The sequence below is a fragment of the Gavia stellata genome, chromosome 7 (genome assembly GCF_030936135.1).
Source record: "Gavia stellata isolate bGavSte3 chromosome 7, bGavSte3.hap2, whole genome shotgun sequence".
In the NCBI taxonomy this organism is placed as follows: Eukaryota; Metazoa; Chordata; class Aves; order Gaviiformes; family Gaviidae; genus Gavia; species Gavia stellata.
Window position 1 is genome coordinate 19,379,923 of NC_082600.1, and position 23,512 is coordinate 19,403,434.

The following is a 23,512-nucleotide window of genomic DNA, read 5'->3' on the forward strand; positions in this document are numbered from 1 at the left end:
CAAGGGAGAGTGATATCAAAGCATGTCTTATATGAAATAGGTTCAGAATATGAAATAAATTAAATGAAACAATTGTCAGAGGAAAAGACTGGGAATGCCCTGACCCCAGAATTACCTGCATTCTAGATGTTGATTTACTTGGGAGAAGGTGAACATCTGAGATATGATCTTATTTGCTGGGTTCATGGTAGTTATTGGACCAAGAACTTCGAAATTTCTGCTTTGTTGCCAGGTAGATTTGTTGATACTGACAGTGACTTTGACTTACCTAAAGCATGAATCCATGTGAGCTAAAACATTCAGCTTCCCAAATTTCTGGAATGTGCAGCACAAGCCTTTCATCAGATGGGTGCTGGGTTCTAAGAACTGGTTCTCTCCATCTGTTGGATATGCCACAACTGCGATGGGCACAAAGTGTTTCCAAGTCAGTTCATGCCGTGTAGGACGTATGACCCAAGACAACAGAGAATCCGCCTTCAGGACCAGTGACCCCCACATCAGATACAGTAAACTCAGTTTGATCCCTTGCTAGTGCTTACACCCAGGACTTCCTCAAGAGACCAGAGCTTTGTGGAGGAGTGTTTACTACCTGTTCTGGAGTCTTGCTGTTTTGCAATAGAAAAGAAAGCTCCTGTGGTACTCTTGCACTTAATGGCTTGAATTTCTACAGTTAATAGGGCCATCCACAGTGACAGAAACTATTTTTTTTTTTTTCCCCCCAGCTATGGTGGTTGGGAACTGCAGTCATGGTCAGCTGCTTCAACAAGGCAGCTGCTCCCCACATTAGCTCCGAGGCTTATTACACTAGTGTGTCTTAATATGTACTGTCGGTATCTAGCTGGCTAGCATAAGACATGTCATTTAATTACTCTGTATATGCAAGGAAGTGTTCAAATGCCATGCTGGAAGTGCAGTGCAGTGCTTTTTGCTGGGTGCTCTGAAAAGTCTAGCAGGAGGAGCCGAGAATACCCTTCTAGTAGTCTTAAATTAGAAAAGGATGTGAAAGATTTTTGTACTTGGTGATGCAAATCTCAAGGCTTCAGGGAAGTTGCATGTTCATAAAACGGCAGAATTTAGCTCTTAACATTGAGATCTGCTCACTGCATTTACTATTGTGAGGATGGGGAGAGGGGGAGGGTTTTGTGTCAGTTCAGGCACTCCCAGTTTGTTTAATCATCATCCGCTCCATGTGATATGGACCCTTTTGAGTTTCACATCTTTGGCACACACTGCTGCTGTATGAAAGAGAAATTATGAATGGAGTGAACTGGTTTCCTGGCACTTGGGAAGCCATCAAAGTTTGTGCTTACCAGAACAACCAGGCTGACTAATGTAATACAATATTAAATAAGCAGCAGCCTAAAATGTCTGTTTGCAGGGACAAGGCTTTTTTTGTTTCTTTTTTTAACATATCACCTAAACAATTACTAAGCAGAGAAAAATAACATTTTCAAAAATTATTGTCCTTCTTTGGAACCAACGAGGAGAGGGTAGAGTTTAACTACTGCCTCTGACCTTTTTTAATGACAAGTCATTAATTTTCCTTTGATATTCAGAGCAAGCCTGTTCCAGTTCCCAAGACATATGCTGTATGCCCTCAAGGGGGAAAGCAGTTAAGAATTACAAGGAGTATTATGCTTCATAGAAATAAGCAACCTGCTGAAGTAATAACCTGCTATGTGCTCCTAAGTCTCTCTCTGTATGAATCAGGGCTTTAAAGTGGTGACTGATATACGAGGAATATGTCTTCTTTGAGATTAACAAGACAGCTGCACTTGAGAGAAGAGAAATACAGAACGTGAAAATAAATGTAACACTGACCTTTATACAAGAAGATTCAGACTTGAGTAACTGCTTAAACTGTTGCCACAATCCCTGAGATAATACGGTTCTGCTGAGACAGAGCAGGGTACAGGTTTAGCTGAACATACTTTATTACGCTGTAGCTCTAATAGTGCAAAGTCTCATTTCCTGACTGTATTAACTGCATGAGGTTTCTTTTCGAGACTTTTTCCATTGCAGAAACAGTCCATTTAAACAAGTCTTGCTTTCTAAATATCTTAGATAACTAAGATTTCATGCAGACGGGTTTGGGAAGAGCTTGGGAACACAGTAATTCACTTAAAGAACTGCTGTGGATCTGTGTTTCATGCCTGTCTGGACCCAGGAATTCAAACACTGTCTTCTGCATTAACCACTGGACTGCCCTCTTCCTCAGTTGATTGAATACATGTGAAGAACAGCACATTTGATGAGGCAGACGCATTGAAAACACACATCAAAGTATGTTTTAACATTTAATTACAAATTTACCTAAGGAAAAAAGTTACTGTTAATTAAAGAATCTGTGAGTTCAGAATTTAAAGTTCATGTTGTTTGGCAGCTAAATCTTTAAAAAAAAATAAAATTCCATGAGATGTCCAAAGAAGAAAGTAAAGAGCTTGCACATCTAGCTCTATATAACTGAGATATTTTTAATCCTTAATGAGGAGTGGTGTGTCACAAAGCAGTGGAAACCACTTTGCATTGTGTGCATTCATAAAGAGGCGCTCATTAAAAATGCATTTTTAGTCACCACCTGTTATTTGTTTAATACGATGGGTGCTTTACTGCAGTGTTGCATTATTTTTGTCATCCTTCTTTTCCAAAGTGCATTATTCATCACTTTGAACCATATGAGCAGAAATATATTCTGAACATCTGATTTCTGTACTGGCCATTCCCTGAGGAAAGACTGACGTCCATGTTTATGACCAACCAGCGAAGCCTTTTGTGTCATCTTTTCATGAAGATTTCTTACCTTCTGCATAGCAAAGATGCAATTAGGACATTCACAGCTGTGATCTACAAGACAACAAGGGGACTGCACTTGATTAGGCAGCAAAGACCTCTTTGCTCAAATTCATAAATAAAACCAACTATTTTGGGAACAGGGGAGAGCTTTCTGGAGCTCCTCTGTCCTCCACAAACCCTGCTTTTTTTTCCCATGGCTTGCACCTGACAGTAGGCACGTGCTGAGGTGCGTGTGGAGCGAGATGTATGCTGACCTGACTGCTACCTGGTATGGTAGCCCTTGCTCTTCCCTTGCTGGGAGAGATACTCAAGGGTCTCCCCTGTCAGAATTTCACAGAAACTTGTAAAAGTTTGATTCCTCTGGCTCCCTCTCATAAAAATCAGGATGAAAAATGCCTGTTGAGTTGCTTTCATTCCCTTTCCTTGGCTGCTCCAAATCTTCTCCAACGTACAAGTGTAACTGGAAATAAAGAGCCTGATTAACTGTGCTGCAGCACTGCATTTCAGCAGTCTGGCTTTTTTACTCTGGCTTTTTTGACTGTGCGTATCTCTTCTGCTTTGGAGAGACAATGTTTGCATTGTGCTGGCTCCCATTTCTCTTTCATGATAGTAGGATGTCCCATAACGCTTGTATGTACACACTGAGCAGAGTTTGTGTATAGTGTACTACAATATATTTCTCTTTAATGGGGGGCAAGGGAATGAACAGATGGCAACATGTCCTTTTCTTTTAGTGGGGTGTGAAATCTTATATTTAACATGACTAGTGGGCAGGTTTCATTCTCAGTCTTCTGCCCTCTGCACATACCAAAAACCTGCCATACGACCTGATGTAATCAGCAGTCTGTTCACAGGAGGCCCTGAGTTTGAAACAGCAGGAGTTTTGCAGCTTGGAGCTGGATTGTGTTGGCAGAGCTGTTTGAAGAAGTTTGCTTAGTTCCTGCCTGCATTGTGCTGAGCCAATTTCAAAGGGGCTGGTGCCTCTGCCTCGTGAGAATGACTTTCAGTCAAAATTCACAAGGAATCATGTATCTGCTCATCTGAGATGTAGCAAATGCTCTTTTTATTTTCAGTTTCGGTTGTGCCTGTTTCTGTATTGCTGCTTAGAAAGCTACATCAGTGACTGCAGATTAGCTCAGGGGAAATTCTGTTTTTTACTACTGTGTGTTAATGTTCAGTAGTAAATTTTGGAGACCTAGCAGATCTTCTGCATATTTACACTGTCAATAGAAATTGCTTAGCTTGAAGATTCAAATTTAAATGCCTGATTTTAGCACCCTGTATTTACCATATGTCTTAATGCTGTGGAGATACAAACATTAGCTTACGCTGAGATTTAGAGGAATGGTGAATTCAGGCAGTGCTACTGAGGTGCCAGAGCATCTAGACTTGCATTCGGGTACTGTATTATAACTGCTGGTTTTTCTGTGATTATTTCCTCCAGATAGCAAGCATTTGTTTCTCCCTCTAAAATTAGGGGGAGCTGCATGTTTTCTGGAAACTGAGAAGACCATTAGTTCAGATGCCCAGCTTAAAAATGCAAACTATTACTGTAGGTTTGAAGAGCACAAATTGTTTTCCTGCAGCATTTCTTTTGGCGAGTGACTGCGCTAATTTCTATAGAGCTCCGATTTCTGATCGGCCATTCATCACTCGACCAATTCATGATGCTCTCAGCAAAAAACAGGTTTTTCAAAGTAACTCAATGCCTCCACCAAAGTATGTTTAAACAATGATGCAGAGCCATTTTAATAAGTTATGTGTAAAGCTGTGTGTAAACCAGAACAAAAGAGTCCTTACTCCAGCACTTAACATTGTTAGTGTGTTGGAGCTTGTAGTAGACCTAGCATTGCTCCTTTCCCTGTTGTGCCGCTGGATCTCCTGGCCAAGGTTTTGTGTTTCTCTGAGGTGAGGGGCGTAAACACTCTGCTGATAAAATGTTGCTTGTGCTACTTTTTTCTGACTGTAGTGCCCCTTAAAATTTCGTCTTGAGGCTGCTTCTAGGATTCAGACTTCTTCCAGGCCACCAAGGAGGTTTGGCATGCTTTGAACGCTGCTGGGCTTAGATCTGCTACTCAGTAGTTGCAACAACAATATAAACTTTTGTGTAACCTGTATCTTTTAAAATTCTAGTAATACTTACATCTACAGAGCAGCGCAGCCCAAATGTGCTAGACCGGAGGAGGTGGTGTTGCTCTGTGCAGCCTGAGGCTTGAATTGCTCTTGCCTGGAGCAATCTTTTTTGGGATTTACCCTCCCCTCCTCTGCTTTCAGCTAGCTGAGAGGAGAGGCCAGCCCGTCGCGGTGGCACTGCTGTTGTTTTGTGATCTGGTTGATAGGGAGCACAAGTCACTCAATACATCATATTAAGTTTCCCTCGATTACATTGCTTAAGTAGTAAACCTGAGCTCTGCTGAGGTCGGTAAGGGATAGTATCCACGTGTGAGGCAGCTTGGAAGTTGCCTAGAAACATACGTGCCCGCCACCTTCGTGCACTGTTAAAGGACACTGAAGATTAAGAAGTATAATTGAAAAATGATACTAGTAATACGAAAGTTTTTTGGTAGTGTGCATAGTTCTGTTTTTTCTGCCTGTAGCCAGAGCAGCTCCTTATGTTTGGGGGCTCTTGCTGGTTTTGAAACTTTGTGACCATTTTTAAGGTTTTCCTCAGTAAATACAAGGCCTTGAAAGTCACTTTTTCTTTCAGTTATAGGTAAGGCTGTTGTATGAGCACATGATAGATGAGATTCACTTTCAGGAAAACACTAAACATCACAGCTTAAGAGGAAATTGTATTTTGTTGAGATAGAAAATGCAGTGGTCAGAAGCCTTAAAACTGGCATAGCAGGAGTATTAGAAGTTAATCTTTTGTGAATGTTAATAATAACATAGTGACACAGCTTGCCTCTGTATCTGTGACAGATGGCATAAAGAAAGGATCTTCTACAATGCAACTGCACTCTTCACCTTTTTTCTTATGATATCATGGGTATTCCCAGGGTGTTGTATGCATTAAGTGTGCTGTGACTACTGGCAAGTACTGATGAAGAAAAGTGTAAAATAGGGAGAGAAAGTCATCTTTAAAAATGCACATTAATTATTTAACTGGATTTTCTACACAGAAGCTCGCCATTGCTGCTTAACTCCAAGCTGTCTGCTAGGGCTGTCATGAAAGAGAACTCTTAAACTGAGGTCTGTGGTATGAGGCTGGTGGGGGAGCAAGAAGGGTAAAGCTCTGCTGAGTTAATTAACATTAACAGTTATGAGTTATCTGCAAGATTCGCTGTAGATTACACAGATTGTATTAAGCGGGGTTAATCAGTCGTTTCAGATACTTAAAGGAGCACTGTTAAGAACAAGCAAGACTGAAAATTCTTCTTGAGAGAGTGTTTGCATGTGCAAGTATGCATATGTGTGTGAATGCACAGCCTGCATTACCATTGATAAGTAAATTTTGCCTAGCAGCTACCACACAGGGACATTGGCTATTTCCTGTTCTGTGTATAGGTGGAATTGTGGCAGCTGTTGGAAGTGACATTTCCGTGTTTGTATTTTTTTTTTTCCCCCATAACTCTCTTTCTTCTTGAATATGAGATATTTCCCCTGCTGTGCAGTTGCAACAGTAAGGTGATCTTTGTTATCCTGTGATATTAACTGCTACTTGAATTGTGGACTCATTGTGGCTTGGAGGGTTTTCACCATTAATTTTTAATGGCTTTCTCTTCCACATGTGTTAAATAGAATGTGGAAGGTGACTGGGTTTTGTAAGTGTGTAGAGGATGAATCTGTCATAAGGGAGGATTTAATGATTGCAGATTTAAAATCTTAATGTATCACAGCACCTTGTGTTGTGGTTTTCCATACTTGTTCAAAATGTTTCAGTTTTCACTTTCTCTTTTTTTTAAAAGGATGTGTTGGAGCAACTAATTTTTTGTGTAATTTCTCAGACTCAGAATAACTGAATTTTCCTGACCCTAAAAGACCAACCTTAAATTTTATCAAGTATACAAAGTGGCACACTTTATCACTTTTGCAGACTTTTCAGTGTCAGACTTTTCAGAAGCCAGCTTGGTTGCTGTGTGTTGTAGGGTAAAACTCCTAATGCTCTCGTTGCTGAGCCATGGGACTCTCAATGCTTAAACATGGGACAGTCTTACATATAGCAAATCTAATAGTGTTTCCAGAAATATTTTGCTTGTCCCGGGTTTGAGCAGGTGTAGTAATTCCATAGTAATAGTGGGGAGAAGTAGTGGAAACATATATGTGTGTGTGTGTATATGTATATAGATGCATACATGTATATCCATTTCTTCTAGAGCATAGTGTTTTTGTTGCTATGTGATGCCCAAAAGGCAGAGGCAACAAGTGAACTCAGCTGAGATGGGGATGGGATCTGAGCCCCAGTGTCCTGGGGCTGAGGATATACTGAGCTTGACCCGCTTGCCTGGGGTGGCTGCTAAGGGCTAAGCATCATGAAGCACCGTCCCTTTTTGTCATGGTAGCATGCGGCTGGCAGTTCACAGAGGGATCAGATGCCAGTGAAAGGTCTCCTTGGGGTGGGACCGAGGAGGCGGCTCTTCTGTCACCTCCTTGGTGGCAACACGTTGGGAAAACTGGGGAGGCTGTTCCTGGCAGCCTGACCTGGTAATTGCCTGTGGGTTATGCCTGGCTTGGCTTTGCTGAGGTGCAAGTTATTGGCAGTAAATTCTGTGAATAGTCAAGTGTCAGCTGCAAATTACTGTCTCCTCCCTGTAGGTAACTGTTCCCTCCTCCAAGGAGGTCACAGTAACTCTGCAGATAGAAAGGTTGCTTGCTGTTGAAAACCAGTGAGCATAGAAAACCCAGAAAGGGAATGATGAGAGGCCCAAAGGCTATTTTGAAAGCATGGCCCCCATTTCCTCTCCCTGCCTTCTCCCATTTTATTCACTATTAGTTTTTACCACTGCTAGTTCCCGTGGTCTCTCTTTTTTTCTTCCTTTTTTCTTTTTTTTTTTTTCTCCTATTATAACTGCAGCACAGTGCTAATGGTAAAACTGGTGATTGACACAGTAAATACTGGGAGTGTTTTCTTTCACAAGGGTGCTTGGGGTACTTTGGGAAAGCTACTTGAAATTTACTGCAGCTTCTCCACCTGTACAGTGCAAGAAGCATTGATGGCCTTCGAAATCTCTTGCATGTTACCTGCCTGGGGCAATCTGCTGGCTATGAAGGGAAACACCACTGTACATTTGTGCATGGAAGAACCATCTGGTCTGACTTGAAGCTTCTCTCTTTACCCACCTCAAGAAAAAATTTGCAGACTTGCTACAGTGGCAAATCTCCTGGCTAGGGACTGTCTGGGTGTTTGTTGAACTTGTTGATATTGGGTAAATTAGATGATACTGTTAATGCAGTGATACGTTGAGGTACTGATGTTGGATATAAATTCTGCTTCAGAATAATTGGAAAGCTCATAACATTAGCCTGCAATGGTACCCCTTAAAGTCTTCTAGGAGTATTTGACAGGGGCATGCCTGAACTGCGAGGACTGTCTCTCTACATTACTGGTATTTGAGTTTTTAGTGCCCCTGGTAACTGGTTGGTAACAGGAGTCTGCCTGCAAGAGAAAGCTCTCAGTGATGAGAAGGTCAGGTTGTTGCAGGAGATGAATGAGAAAGCTGCTAACATAATCAGATGAGTAGCGTGTGTGAGCGCCTTTGTTTTTGTAGTAACCTACAGACATTATCAGTAACACCTTTCCCTCCCTGTACTTCCCCAACCACCTCGTTTGTCCCATAATATCTTACTATCTGGTCAGGCATCCTAGCAGGGTGGAATAGCTTGTCCCTGTACCCTCTCTGTCTTCCCTTCAGACCAGCTGAAAGCTTCCCTTTTCTGTAAATCGAACATGGATTTTTGCACAGTTGTCTGCAAATGCTGCAAGGACCTCTCTTGCCCGTGCTGCTGTCCTCTGCTGAAGTTAGATAATAAACCGATGGTATAGTGACTGTTTGCATGCTTTCTGAAACACTAATTTGTTGTTCAATATGAGGTTGCCCATAAGCTGCCTAAGAACAAGAAGGTTTAAGCTTGTTGGAAACTCATGGTTAAAAATCTTTAAATAAGCTTTTGGAAATTAGTCAGTTTAATTTAAACTTAATTGATTTTTGGGATTTTTTCTTCACATTTATACACATGTTAGGAGGGCTGGGGGCAGGGGGGAGAGTAGGACGAGTGCTAGCAGACTGGTTGCTCGGTTCTCTCTGTCACAACCCTTTTCTTCACTGAGAAAAAAATGGTCTTTAGATTACTGTTTTTCCTGAGTTACAGACTGAAAAGTTTTCATGCATTTCAAAGCAAGCAATGTTAACTAATAACCTATGTGTTTTATCCCATAAAATCCCTGTTGGTCATCACTGCCTGAATGCTGTCCGTGTATTTACTGTTCCTCATTTTCTAGGTGTCGTTTTCTGCATTTCTCCAGTACCACGCATTCAGGTTTCTCAAAATAGTTTACCAGTGTAACATGAATTAAATCTTGTTTGTTCAGGGAGTATTATTGTAGAAAGACCGAGCACGTTTGTGCTTGTTTCTAAGCATTTAACTACCTTATATTTGAGCAACTGCGAGGATGTTTGGATGTAGTGAAGGCGAGGCATGGCACCTTTTGCTAACAATGAGAAATACTTTTCTCTGTGAGCTGACCCCCCATGGCAATCAAGAGGGCTACTGAGACGGTAGGATGTTACTCAGCATTAAGAGTGGCAGGGTAAAGCAGTTAGTTTCTTTTGGGGACTGAGGGGTAGATTGGAAATTACTAGTGAGTTCCTGCTTGGAACAGGATGGAAGAGTATCAGATTAGTAACAGCCAACCTGGATATGTTTGGTTTGCTTTTATTACCCCTAGTCACTGATGAAATTTGACTCATACATTCACATTAAACTCCATCGCATCTGTTACGCCTTCTGTTTGCTACTAAAATGCCATTCATAACAAGGAATTAATCAAAAATCCTGAAAGAATCCCATTCTTGTGTGCATCCCCTCCCTGCTTTATTAATTTCTTTTCTGGTTTCACAGATTTGTTTTCTTATTTAAACTTCGATGGCTTTGATTTGACTTTTCAATATTTGTACTAGAGAACCTCAAAATGGTTGTTGTCACACATGCCTCTGTGCCCTTCTGGGATTAACAGTTTATTTTACAGAGTTTTCCCCGAGATGCATCATTCTCTTTCAAGCAACATTTGTACTGATAAATGATTTGATGATACTGGCAAAAGTGCAAAATGTGTGTACATTTATGCTACATAGCTTCTGCTCATTATTCATCTTTAGGAAAGCGATATTGCTATGATGTGTAACTGGTATTCCTACATCTTCCTGCCTCTAACTCCTTTGTATTCCTGTACTTTTGGCTGCTGCTTTTTCAGGCATTGCATTATGATTGTCACTCCAGGGGTCGGCTGCTGCTTTGGAGTTCTTGGTGCTTTTTCAGAGCGTGGGACTCATATTGCAGTGTTGAAGTTGCAATGCAGATCTCTAGCTCTGAACCTCTAAGTAAGCCCCGCAAGTCACTGTATGCTTGCCTTGGTTTAATTATTTTTGCACTTCTTCATGGCAGTATAGAAACTGTATTAATGAAATCTGTGCATTTTAGTAGTATCATGTGCCCAGTTAGTACTGTGTCTGTTCCATATAAACATATAAAGCCCCAAGTTTTAGAAATACTTGTAATAAGAGAAATGGTAGAAAACACGTCTTATACATAATCTTCCTAGAAATGCTTTTATTGGGTTTGTGTTTGTTTCTTGATGGCAAGCTGTATTTTAATATTGTAAATTTTTTCACTCCAGTGAATAAGGACAGTGGAGCAGAGTTTGTACCTCGGAGCTCTCCATGGCTAATATACTTTACTATCTGGCTTCAGTGTTAAAAGCTGAAATATACTTGCTCATTTTTAGAATTCGTTGTGAAAACTTTTGACTTTATTGTCCCAGCAAAATATGCTGAAACTGTGTATGGGAAAACTGACTTCCTTTTAAAACAAGTGAGTGTGCTTGGTGCTGAGTTTCAGAGAATTCAGAAGTGCTTCAAGTCTGTTCTGATGGCCTGTTGTGTTTCTTTTTAATGTGTATTAGGCTAAATTATTATGGACCTTAGAGACCACCATAGATTAGCTGGAAGCATGTTGAACAGATGGATTGCATTTTAGCTGGTTATATTTGTAATGTCAAGTGACAGGCCTTTAACACAGCACTTTTCATATTCCCTGTTACTGCATAAACCACCCCAGGACAAATCTAAGGTGGAATAAAATAGAAGTTGAGAGTGGTTTGTCTGTATACTGTTATAAACATGTGAAGTTGCTTGCACATGATTTGAAGAGAGAAGTTGAGGATAAATCAATAGGCTTTTTATTTTCAGCAAAGCAGGTAAATTAGGCAAGGGTGCTGCTGGCAATAAAAGCAGGACAACACAGTGTTCCACAATTGGATTTTCTGCTCTCTGGGTCAAATCAATATTGCCACTAGGCACAACTATAGAGCTGTATGTTGTATTAACAGAAGTGATTCACAGAATCAGAATCACAGAATCACTAAGGTTGGAAAAGACCTGTAAGATCATCAAGTTCAACCAAAAAACTAGGGTAAGAAAAAAAAAACAAAACCTAGGGTAGGAAATCTGCTGCTAAATAGCCATTGAACATTTAATTTCATATTTTTGAAATGAATCTATATTTTTGTATTTGGTTTGATTAAAAAAATATTTCCTCTGCAACTGATGTGTGTGGTGGTGGCGGCTTCTCCATTATTTATTCCACGGGATTGGAAGTAAAACTAATTGTGTCCTAAAATACACATCTAGAAGTAGCTTTATTTAAATTTTTAAATTTAAATTTAAAAAACATAAAATTTTTGTTATGTCATGTAAACAGTATGCACTGTAAACGATTTGAATTGATCTTAAAGCAAATATTTTTATCAGAACTTATCTTGCTCACCTTGCCCTCTGATGTCTGGAGTGGTTTAGTTCTGTGCCAGCCTGGAACAGTTGATTTAACCAGTTCATAAAGCAGCGAGAGTGCACTCAATGCATCACATTATAACCACGGAATCTTATTTTCATTTCCTTCCTGCATTGCTTGTTACTGTTTTTTTCATCGGCCTTGCATGATGACAAGCTCTTTATTCAAGGGGTGTCTCACTATGTATTTATACAGCTTGCAGCAGATGAGGTTTTCCTCCTGGCTGGGACCTCTGCACTACTTTAATACAAATAACAAAATCTGAGCCATAACAGTTAATTGGGTGGATGATTGTGCCTAGGTCCTTTCAACGTTTTTTTTATATGATACTCTATTATGTGCCATCCAGATTGCATATGTGTGGTTTTATTTTTTTTTTTAATAAAACCTGATCCTATATGGTATGCTTCCACCAAATGACAGAAATATACTCAGTGTAGGTTCTCTACCCCGCACAGGCTGAGCATGGCTAAGACTACGTACGATTCCTTCACATCCCCTCCCACTGAGATTCCAGTCTACGATTGTCAGAACTAATTATTTTCAGCAGATGAGGCAACAGTTATTTTAGTGGCTTTTGCGTTTCCACTTGAAGGGTCTTTAGAAGCGTGCTTTGTAATTTTCTGGTTTTCAGAAAAAAAAAAAATCCCTTTAAAGACCGCTAATCCTCTAGTCCATCGCATAACGAATACAATTGTTGCAGAGATGAACAAAGTTCTTAATCAAATTTTGTCAGGTATATAATGTGTTGGCAGGGAAACAGTGAGTACTGAGTCACACACATAGTGTCATCAGGTGTGCTCGCATGGTAAGATGTACACGGAAAACATCTCAATAAAAGATCTGTTTGTGTTTCACTTCCTTGTCATTACCCTGCAACAACTTGTTTCATCTTGTCTAATCTTTTGTGGGACCCTGTTGTACAGTTTGCAGAACCTTGCTAGAAATTATTTACCTGACACCGTTAATAACACCTCAGATAATTATAGTGAAATAAAAAAACCCCTTAAAATAGTTTCTGTATATTGGAAAACAATTATTTTTTTTCTTTTAAAACATAACCTCCTTGTTGTAGGCTGCAGAATAACTTGTTTTCATTATTACATTAAAACAAAACTGGAAACTTTGAAAAACCATATTTAAAAAGCAACCCTCGTGTCTCAGTTTGCTGTTTAAAATATGTTTTAATGTTAAAACTTGTTCATTAGCCTGAGTGTTCATTCTTCCTTGGATTCCAGAAAAGCTTGAGTTTGGTTGTCCCTTGGACTTGGAGTGCACCTCGCCTAGAAAATGGAGCTCCCAGCCTGTCTTTGTGGTAGCATCCAAAGGGACCTTAAGACGTGTAGGGGCAAAGGTGCCACCCCATCCTGCTGCTGGGCGGCTCTGAGCTGGTGCAGATGGCCACTGACTCCTGCTGAGACCTTATCTAAGCATGTAGTGTCTCCTTCACCAAATGTTTCCCACTCCAAGGATGTTTGTGAGATCAGATCCATGCTGAGGTTATCAGAAGGATGTTGGTTGTGCCGCACAGATAGGACCCTGCTGAACTTTCGTGCTCCCTAGGCCTGAGTTGCAGCTGAAATGTAAGCCAGATTCTGTGGCTAGGTAGTGTTTGCTCTTGCTGGTGTAAATAAAGCCCCTGATTTTTTTTTTTTTCCTCATAGGCATTTTAAGTAGAAAAGCACCATTTGGCTTCCAGTCAGCTGGGCAATTAGCATTTTATAGCCAAGCAATATACTTAAATGGAATTGCTTGGCTTGAGCATTGAATTACAATGGCTGGTAGACTGTTGCTCTTATATAATTTATTTAGGACTAGCTTCTTCAGGATTCAGGCAGAGGTTAATTTCATTCTGCATGAGAAGCTAGTAGTTTACATTAATGCTGGGGCTGTACTGCAGCAGAGGGGAAAGTTTTTGTGTAGAGCTTGTATTTGCCTGGTCTCTCAGCCATGGAAAGGACAATTTTACCTACTCCTTTCCTAGCAATGCATTCTTTGCAAGAGCTGTTGGCACGCTTACATTGGCATTTAAAAATGCAGCCAAGAATAATACTTTAAGACCATTTTATTCCATGCTGTTGTATATGCATTTTTAAGAAGCAAATGTGTATTGAAGTGTTGTATGGACCAAGGAGACTTTGTTCCTCCAAAATCACAAGGGGCCCACTTACCCTGTTGCTGGTAAATAAAACGTTAATATGTGACCATGGTGACTTGAGTGAGAGCTGCCACTGCATGTCTTCTGATGATCTGAGGCAGAGAGCAAACGTCTGGTGTGTGTGATCTTGGAATGATAAAATGAGTGAGTAAAATGTGCCTCAGTACTCAGAAACAAATTAGAAAGTTTTAGATGGAGGGAATGAATGTGTTTATTCATGTTCTTACTAAGCCTAAGTGCTTGACTTGGTGCTTAGAATTTTATCCTGAATCTCGTACATGTCTTGATTTTTCCTAAAGCCCTTTACTGCTAGAATCAATGTGGGGGAATTTTGGCTTTTTTTTTTTTAAGCTGCTTTCTTAGCAAAGTGATTGCAAAGAGCTTGCAAATGTGAAGCAAGTGCGCAGCAAGGGCTTAGATGCCAGAAGGCTGCTAATGAGAACACAGCATTTATTTATTTACGTTTAACCTCATGATTTCTAGGTAACTTAATAATGTTTTTGAATCCTTGAGATACCTGTCCCGCAGCGCCTAGCTGCTTTCAGCAAAACTTACCTCTGGCTTAGGCAGTACCCTTCTTGTTCCTCAGATGCGCTGGTCGTCTCCGCCTGCTTCACGCTCTGCACCTCCGCAGGCAAGCACAGCAGAGGGAGGGAGCAGGGACTGAACAGCCAGTTTGACCATCGCTTAGAAAGCCCTTCCTTGGTACGGGGTCACATACCTCTGCACACAGAAACCTTTGTGGGCTTTGCCTACTGAGTTTGGGGGTCTGGCTCAAGTAGTGTAAGACTTGGCTGCTTATGTTTGTATTTTGCGATAGTAGTGTGGACCTGCTAACTAGAAGCATCCATTCTTGCAACCATCACTGCTGTCAAAAGACCTGAGATTTTGGACAAATCTCTTCAAGCTTAAAATAGCCTGATCTTTGGCAGAGGAGCATTTCAGGCACCTACAGATGCTGCGCTAAGGCCAGGTAGGGATTTGTTTTGATTTGGATTCCTTAAAAAACACTTAGATTCCAGCATTATTTTTTCATGGAAAGCTCATTAGCAACAATTTAAAAAAAAAAAAAAGGGCCAACAGTAGCCTGAGGGAGGTGATTCCTGACTTTTGCAGTAGCTGGCCTCTGAGTTGGTTAATGATCTAGGTGTAAAGCTGGCAGCTCAGACTGTAATTGTTCTAATAATCACGGAATTGTTCCCGTATGTTGTTGCTGTAACCTTTACTGTTTTAACCAAACTTCAGTTGTGCTGTAAAAATGATTAAAAGGTTTCTCACAGGAGGAATTAGATTTTTTGGCTTGCACAGTTGCTCTCTGCTGTGGGTTTTTGTGGCCTACTTAAAGTGTTTTGAAAACCCCACTTTGCCCTCCAGCAGCTCCTGCCTGGGTGTGCTGCCCCTAGCCACACCGGTCGCCTGAGGCAGAAGGACACATACATGCCATCTCTGTCTCCACTGCGGTGTCCCGCAGCTATGTTTGATTTCAAGCCTTTTATAGAATACAATAACTTGCTGCCCTTGTGGGGACATCTTGCATTTTATCTACCATTTTGTTTTGCTGGCTGGGCTTCAGCAGCGTGTCCAGGTTAACCCAGCGTCTAGTGTAGGTGTACCCTGGGAGGCAGTTGGGTCCGTGGAACCCTTTGATCCTCAGTGCCAGTTCACAGGCTCTAACAGCACAGCTCCCAGCCTGAAGCCCAAGTTTGACTTTGCAGGGTCTTCAGGGTGGGATGGTAAGACGTGAGGGGACCAGGGAGGCCAGACTGACGCACAGCATTTTACTTGTCAGCCTGTGTTATTGCTGCTTCAGATAAGGAAAGCAAGAGAATATTGATAAGTGGATAGAAGTTGAAGAATTCCTGATTTGCTGTTAGGGGAGGGGACTTTGGTTTTATTTCCAGATGTGGGGTTTTAAGCAATGGACCTGAGGCACGGTCACATTATCCCAGCTACTGAGTCAGTCACTGGGTGTCAGCTGAGCCTTACTAACTTTCTGTGTTTTTTAGCTTGGGCAAAATCTCAGCTAAATTCATCAGTGTCAGTGGAAGAGCTTTCCGTTAACACGTTTTATATCACACTTGTAGCTGTGTGAGTGAATGGTTCATTGGTACATCTCTGTTAACAAAGGATAGTTTATTGAACTGAAGTAACTTTGATTCCGTGACTCACTTCCCTTATCTTGAAAAAGGAGGGCAATGACATTGACCTTCCTTTATACAGTGTTGAGATCTACTGGTGAGCTGCACTGCGTGACGGCTAGGTATGAATAATCTTCACAAGCACTAATCTGAAGGTGAAGGTGTTTAGAACAGTATAGTTATCTGTTTAAATAATTCATTTTAAAAATAAACAGGTCAGAGTATCACCTTGTGCAACAATTTGAATCTTTCAATCTGAATTAAGAAATCACTCTTCGCAGGCTCGGGGCCATTTCTGCTTGTATTCAGTGACTGTCGGATTCTTGCCAGAAAATACTAAGTTCAAACAGCTATGAGGGCGTTCAGTTATGGTTATGTTGGATGGTATACTCAAATAATTTTATAGAAGGAGCTCATGGGAATGGTAACAGCATAAAGGTTAGCTGTAATGTCTTTTGTGTCTGCCAGTTAAATAGCTAGCGATCTGATCATTACACAAAGACGACGCAAATTCCTTATGCATTCCTGCCTCAGTGCCGCTCCACATGCTGGGTGACTGGAAGCACAGTTCTTTCTCTTTTTTGCCATGGAAATTGCTGGTTAAAGCTCTATATTTTGGTATATGCAAATTCTGATTTTTTGTTTGTTTGTTTAAAGCCTCAGTGCCACACTGTATTGTCATAGCAGATATTGCAGTCCAGCCATGTGCTGTTAAATCCAATAGGTTTTGCACCTGTTTTGGTAACAGGTGCAAACAAACTTTTGTTTAATGTGTCTCAAATGCACAAACTATAAAATGAGTTTGGCTAATGACTCAGCGAATGCTTGATCTGCATTAGCCAAACTTCACATTGCATAAAGGTCTGTAGAGCTTGCTTTCTTAACAGCACCAAAAAAACCCATCAGCTGTGACACTGAGATATTTCTAATTTATCCAAAAGAGAAACTGCTGATAGTATGTTTTGGGTATGGATCAGAGGAAAAAAAATGAAATGTGTTATGTCCAAAAAAATTTTTTAGAATATCTACTGTGAGTACTTATCAAATGCTGCAGGCTCGCTGAAATATTTCCTCTTTCAATCAGGCTTAATTTTCCTCCTATGGTAACTTTGAAAGCAGAGAAATAACAATGGGGTAACTTGGAAGGGGAAGCGTTTGGGTGAATGGGTGATTGTTTCAGGAAATGTGTTTCTGTGCTCGGCTGCAGTACTTCTTCCCCTGGCTCTAAATGCTCTGCAAGTATCAATGCATGTGCCCTCCCAGTGGCCTAGAGGTAGGCTGGGAAATGGATACAAGTGGGGAAAAGGCGCCTGCCAAACATTTGGTAGACTTGTACGTGTTAACCTTTGTTTCCTGAATCCCAGCACAGTGCTTTAATCACACAACCATCTTCCTCCCAGGCTTTTTCTGTGAAATAAATACTTGCCTGCAAAATGTTTTATTCGCATCATCACAAGTGAGTGCTGGTAACTGCAGATTGAGGCTAACAACTCTACTCCTGTGCTCTGTATGTTACTGGGGTACATGGCTGAACGTATTACCATGTAGAGTCCCCTTTGCAATGTATTTATTTGTCCATCTTTAAGCATTTGCCTACCCCAGGGCTTGTAGCCTTTCCTGTCCCTTAAGCCCATTTTGTCATTTCAGAGTAGCTTTAGGCAGCTGATATTTAAATATTGAACCTGACCAAGCAATGCACCTCCCTTACCTTGTCTCCCCCAAAATAAAATGACCTTTAAACAAGGTTCATGACATACTTAAATCTGGTTTACTCCCCATTAAAAACAATGCAAACAAATCTAGAACTTTAAATCTAGTTTCTCTGAGCAGTGCAAGATGCCTGTTCAATAGCTTTCCCCGACACCCACTTCCTCACCCCATCATTAAAATCTTGGACCCGCAAAATAATTTGACCAATTATTTGAGTTACTCAAACTTCACAGAATGGCTTAGGTACCTTTGATGAACCCACTGCGTTTGTATGCCCTGGAACATGACAGCAGCTGTGTGTTGAACATCAAATGAATACAGGTCATGCCTGGGGTAAAGGCATGACTGATATGTGTACCTGGCATGGCCATGCATTTATCCTGATTAGTGCTATGGGACCCTTTAAGTTCTATATTAACTATTGTTAAAAGAGGCGATTAGTGTATGTTAGCTGTGCAACCTGATGCCATCTTCAAATAGTGATTTCTCTCTCAACTGGGGCTGCTTCTTGTGACCTCTGACCTGCCAGTATGTTAAAAGCTTTGTAATTGATGAAGCTCTGTATTCTTTGTGGTGTGATTGATTGGAATTCCTTCACACTGAACTTTGCCTGTTGCTCTCTTCTGTTTAGGAGGTCCTCCAGCAGCTGATCGTAATGAATTTACCAAATGTTTTGATGATTGGCAAAGATCCTCTTTCTGGTGAGTAGTATGTTGGGTTCCTGCTGAATAAAATTTGTATTTTTATTTTCTTAAATATTTTATTTTCTTAAATAACAAACATGCTTTTAAAAAAACTGTACATATTTGTAGTTTGGCTACAAATATTTTGAGTACCTCTGAGTCTCACAGTTTAATGTATTTAGTATGTAATGCTTATATTTACATACCTTTACATACAAATATAATGATACGTGTGTGTTTGTACGTCATACACATACACATATGATAGTGAGTTAGTTCTTGCCAAAGCCAGAGCAGCAGCTGTTTGCTTGAAAGTCATGTCTCTTTACTCCTTGCTGCAAGTGGCCTGGGATACAGCCTGCCATAGGAGAATCATTTGTCCTCCAAGTTTTTTGTCCTGTGTGCCTGTGTAATCAGTTCTGTTGTGGTAATATGTGCACACCAGAAGAGTCTTGTAGAATTGCCCTAAAGTGTGAAGGAACTGTTGCAAATGAAGTGTGGGAAGAAAAATGCATGAGGATGGAGAGAAAAATATGTATATGACAAATTAAAAAAGTGAGGAAGAGAATGGACAAGGAGAAAAACATCTGTCTGGCCATGTTGTCTAGGCAAGGACATCTGTCACATGAGGTATCACATCAAAAGTGACCTGGAAGCCAATGAGCTCATGTTGAGAGTGCAGTGTCTTTGGTGAGACAAAATGAAAGCTGTTTAGTCTGAAAATGAAGTTGACTTCTCCTTAGACCCACATTCTGAAATGAAAGGTTTTGTTGCTGTGGCTTTTACTTTTTTTTTTCTTTTGCATGCCCATTCTATCTCTGCCTTAGCCCCGTGCCAGTGCCAAGGACAATGTATTTGTTTTTACCAAAGAAGGAAAACTGGACGAACCCTGTCAGTAGTGATGGGGAATGACACAGTAATCAGCATCTCCAGAACAAACAAATGGCAGAAAGCTTGGCAGCAGCTGTTATTTTGCTGCTCTTAGCAGCAGTAGTGTGTGTACAAAAAAGGGTTTATAGCAGAAAAGAATATTAACTTACAGATGTTGGATCACTGAAACTCATAGTCTTGGCACTTCTGCAGTAAAATCAAGCTGAGGGTAAGGCATGTACTTCTTCAGCAAGCAAATTAAAATCTGCGATGCCAGTCTTAATTCTCCTGTACAGGCTACTGTAATGCGTAAAGAAGGAAAAAGAAATACAAGAGCTGTTGCTTTTCTCATCCATGTAGGCAATGGACAGAGTCTGGGCTGCTAGCATCAGGAATGCTAGTGACTAGAGATGTCTGGGTCAACAAGGCAGTGTCTCAGCTGGCTAAGTGTCAGTGGAAAAGGCTGGCTTGTTTCTTGTCATGGCCATTCTTGAGCGACAGCTGGCAGGAGACTCGTAATGCAGTAACCACAGTGTTGGTTCCCGGGGAAGCTGCACACTTGAAAAAGCTGTTCTGTATTTAGCTATAATATCCCATCATTGAATTGCTGGTTTTTGTCAGCACCTTAGATCTTTCTTTCTTTGAAGAAAATAGCTGATGCGTCTCTTGTAGGAAAGATACTGTTCAACCATGTGTTCCCGTCTTCCAGCTCCTTTAATTACAACCAGAATTTTTGCTTTACTTTCTGACATCTTTTAAAATGTGGTGGTTTGGTTTTGTTTGTTTGTTTTTTTAATATGGCTTTTTAAAATTTATTTCATCCATTGCTGACTTATCATTGGCATTATTCAGAACATGGGAAGAGAGGATAAAGAATGCGAAAATATAACTTCTGGATGTCTGAAAATGATGGGCTATGTGTGTATAAAAAATACGAAGTTCTTGTTTAGCCATATTGTATAATGGTTTTGAGAACCAGTTCCAGCTTAAACACTGCAGAGGAAGGTGATGAACAAAGAAAGACTTGAGATGTATTTGCTCCAAAGAATGTATTCAAGGAGGAGGATGACTGAGGGATAGGATTTTAAGAGAAGCTCATCTTAATCTTACCCTTAGGTAGATTACCACTGGTAAGATGGGCTGAAGAAAAGGTTAGAGAAGTGGAGAACTAGAACTTCCTTCAGGAAGAGGAACCTGGCTGAGCGCTGACAGGAAGCTTGGAAAGAAGGAACAGGGCGGAGAAGGCTGAGGAGAAGTTAGTAAAACCAATACAAAAAGCTGAATGAAGGAATAGGCTATGGTTAGCAATGACCAGGTGACTGTCAGGTTGATGTCTTTGTTACTGAGTGGCTTGCAGAGAGGAATGAGAGGAAGGCAGGGGCACTTGGGAAGGGAAAACCAAGCGAAATGAGACACTCTCTCTGTCAGTGAGAGAGCTAAAGGAGGGCTGCAGACTGAATAGAGATGTGAGGACAAAGTAGTCATCCGCATGGGAAGCAGTGCTTCTGGCATGAATACAGAGAAGCCCCAGGGAAAGCTAACAGAGAAGCCAGGAGGCTGGGTGTGACAGCAGTATGGGGAAAAGAGATGATGGAGATGGTTATTTGGGGGAAGTGTTTAAAACTGGCAGGAATGGTAGAGGAGAAACTTCTTTCTCTGTGTTAGTGATCCAGTCCAGGACAGAGACTGAGAGGGAAGGAGGAGAGTCCTGGAGGGCGCATCTGCAGACACAATGCTGGGTGATGTGGGGAGGAGTAGGAGATGGAGACCGAAGTGCAGGCAGTCTGCAGGGCTGGGGTGGATCTGAGAGGCAGTGATGAAATCCCAGTTTTGCCTTCCCTGTCCTGTAGGTAAGTTTTCTGAGTGAAAGGTCCCTCTTGACTAGAGGAAGAAAACCTGATCCCATGATCACATTCCTGGAACAAGTACAGTGTTGCTTTGTACTGTTAATGCTGGGAAGGCTCCTAATGACTGTATTGACTCCATAGGTCCAGAGAGATGTTAGATCATTCAATATGATTCACTGTGTAACAATTTCAGTGACTTACTCCTTTTAACAAGCCCACATGATGTTTTGTTAAGCATGTTTTTCAGAGCTGTCTATTCACCAGTGCTATCTGTAAATTTTACTTTTTCCTTCTAAAACACAGCCAAAAGTGGTGTTACATGTATTAAATTATAAAATGAACCGCTCTAAAGCTGACAATGCTATTCTTGCTATTTAGCTCCCATTTAGCTCTCAACAGTTGGGACTATTGAAGGCTTCTGCAGCTCTGCTTTGAACGTGAGACTATTGGAAAAACAGAGCTGCAGTAGCAGTTGGTCTTTTGCATAGAAGGCATATGTCTGCTGGGTTTAGGAGCTTTACTTGCTTTCATGTCCTCTAAATCGTTTTGTTCCAGGCCATGACAATCTTGCCTACTTCAGTTCACTTGGCCATGGGCAAAAAAGTTGCAAAAGTATTTGTAAGAAGATGAAGGCTTTGACTGTTTTCTAGAATATAGGAAGCTGAAAAGAAACTTGAAAGTTTTTAATTAAAGGATTTAGAAAATTTTCCCAGGAATCTGACTTGCAGAATGATGCAGCTGACATTGCAGAATTTACTCTCTTTGGTGTACAGCAGCCAGCTACTACCATTAAATTTCCTCTCTGTTTTTGTCTCCCACCATATTTTTTCTTGCTGAACAGCTTTTTCAGTTCATTACTGCACCACAAATCCCCCTGTGCTCAGTATGACAATCATCAGCGTATTTATTATCTATACATGTCACTGTGCAATCACCTTTTATAATTACCTCTGGTTTTGGCATGCCTTATAAATGACCACTCATTCATGTGCCCACACAAGGAATATCAGTGTACAGTGCTGGTCCTGAACCTCTATTTAGAGGCATGGTTTAATTTCTTAGTTTCTAGACGTGCTTAGTTTAACGCAGCTAGTGAGTATACTTGGAAACTGATGATAATTAATCCTTTGAAGCAGTCATAGTTAATTTGGGGCAGGTGGATTTTAACTTCTTTCAGACCAAGAATGGAATGAGGTTTTATTTGCCTGAAGTAGGCTCATTTCTGTCTCTTCAAAAAACATTGCTATTTAGATGCCCTTTTCAAATTACATAGTAAGTCTGATTGAATGAGAGAGCCCAAAGTCCCAAGTCTATAGAGACTGTTTTTCATTAAAATCATAAGACGTCTACTCTCACTGGGATATTTTTTCATGTCTGGTTTCCTTCCTCATTTTGTTTCACAATCCTCCAGAGGCACAAAGGTTCATAAAATATAAAGTTAATAACAACACTGCTTCAATAGTGTAAATTTAGCATTCAAGCTTTTCTCACTTAGGATGTTCCTACAGTTGGGAAAAATGGCACTTGTGTGTTTCACCCCTTCCCACCTTCTCTGCACATCCACCGGCCGCTGCGTGTAGCACTACATGCGCTGGCACTCCCTCTCCTCCGCTGGAGGAACGTCAAAGTAAAAATGTGCAGAAAGAAGCGGCATGAGCTCAAGATTTCACATGCTTGGGCGCTCTCATTTCCATTTTCTCTGACATCTTTCCTACCCCCCCCCCTTTTTTTTTTCATTGTCTGTATTCTCTCTGTACCTTGATCCTCTTTTTTTTGTTGTTGTGTCTCTTAATCCCTCTGCCCACCTTCTCCCTGAGTCCTGCCATCTGTTTCCCACCCTCCGTCCCCTGTGAGAGCAGAGGAGTCTCCTGGCTCTGGCACAGGGAGGCTCCCAGGATGCACAGGTGGTGCTCGGGCTTTCCCTCCCTTTATTTTCCAGAAAACCCGCTGGCCTGCTCTCATGGTCGGGAGCAGATGGTCTTTCTGCAAATCCCCCAGGTGGCTGGCTCCCTTGCAGGCACAAACATGCGGCCTGAGAGCAGCTGCCCTGGAATTTTCAAAAAGGTGTAAAAGAAGAGAGTTCGTTGGTTGAGGTTTTTTGTGGGTTAGTTTTTTTGTGTGTGTGTTGTTTTTTTTAATTAGCACCTTTCTGTTTAAGTGCTAGTTTGAATCCTGTCCATTCATTTCAGCTTGTGGGTACCTGTCTGTCAGGAGCTGCCCCAGACCTAAGTGTTTGCATCCTAGGTCATAGGAGGACACTGTCTTGGTAAGGTCAGCTAATAAACCTGGGTGGGCCCCGCAGACTTT

General features: G+C 41.1%; 1 protein-coding gene across 1 annotated transcript in view; it reads left to right on the plus strand.

The window, feature by feature from the left end:
* Positions 1 to 23,512, plus strand: part of CCDC88C (coiled-coil domain containing 88C) — a 101,710-nt gene that overhangs the window by 22,463 nt on the left and 55,735 nt on the right. Inside the window, exon 4 of the mRNA XM_059819512.1 lies at positions 18,437 to 18,506. Within this exon, the coding sequence (XP_059675495.1) occupies positions 18,437 to 18,506 (70 nt within the window). The remainder of the gene's footprint in view (positions 1 to 18,436; positions 18,507 to 23,512) is intronic.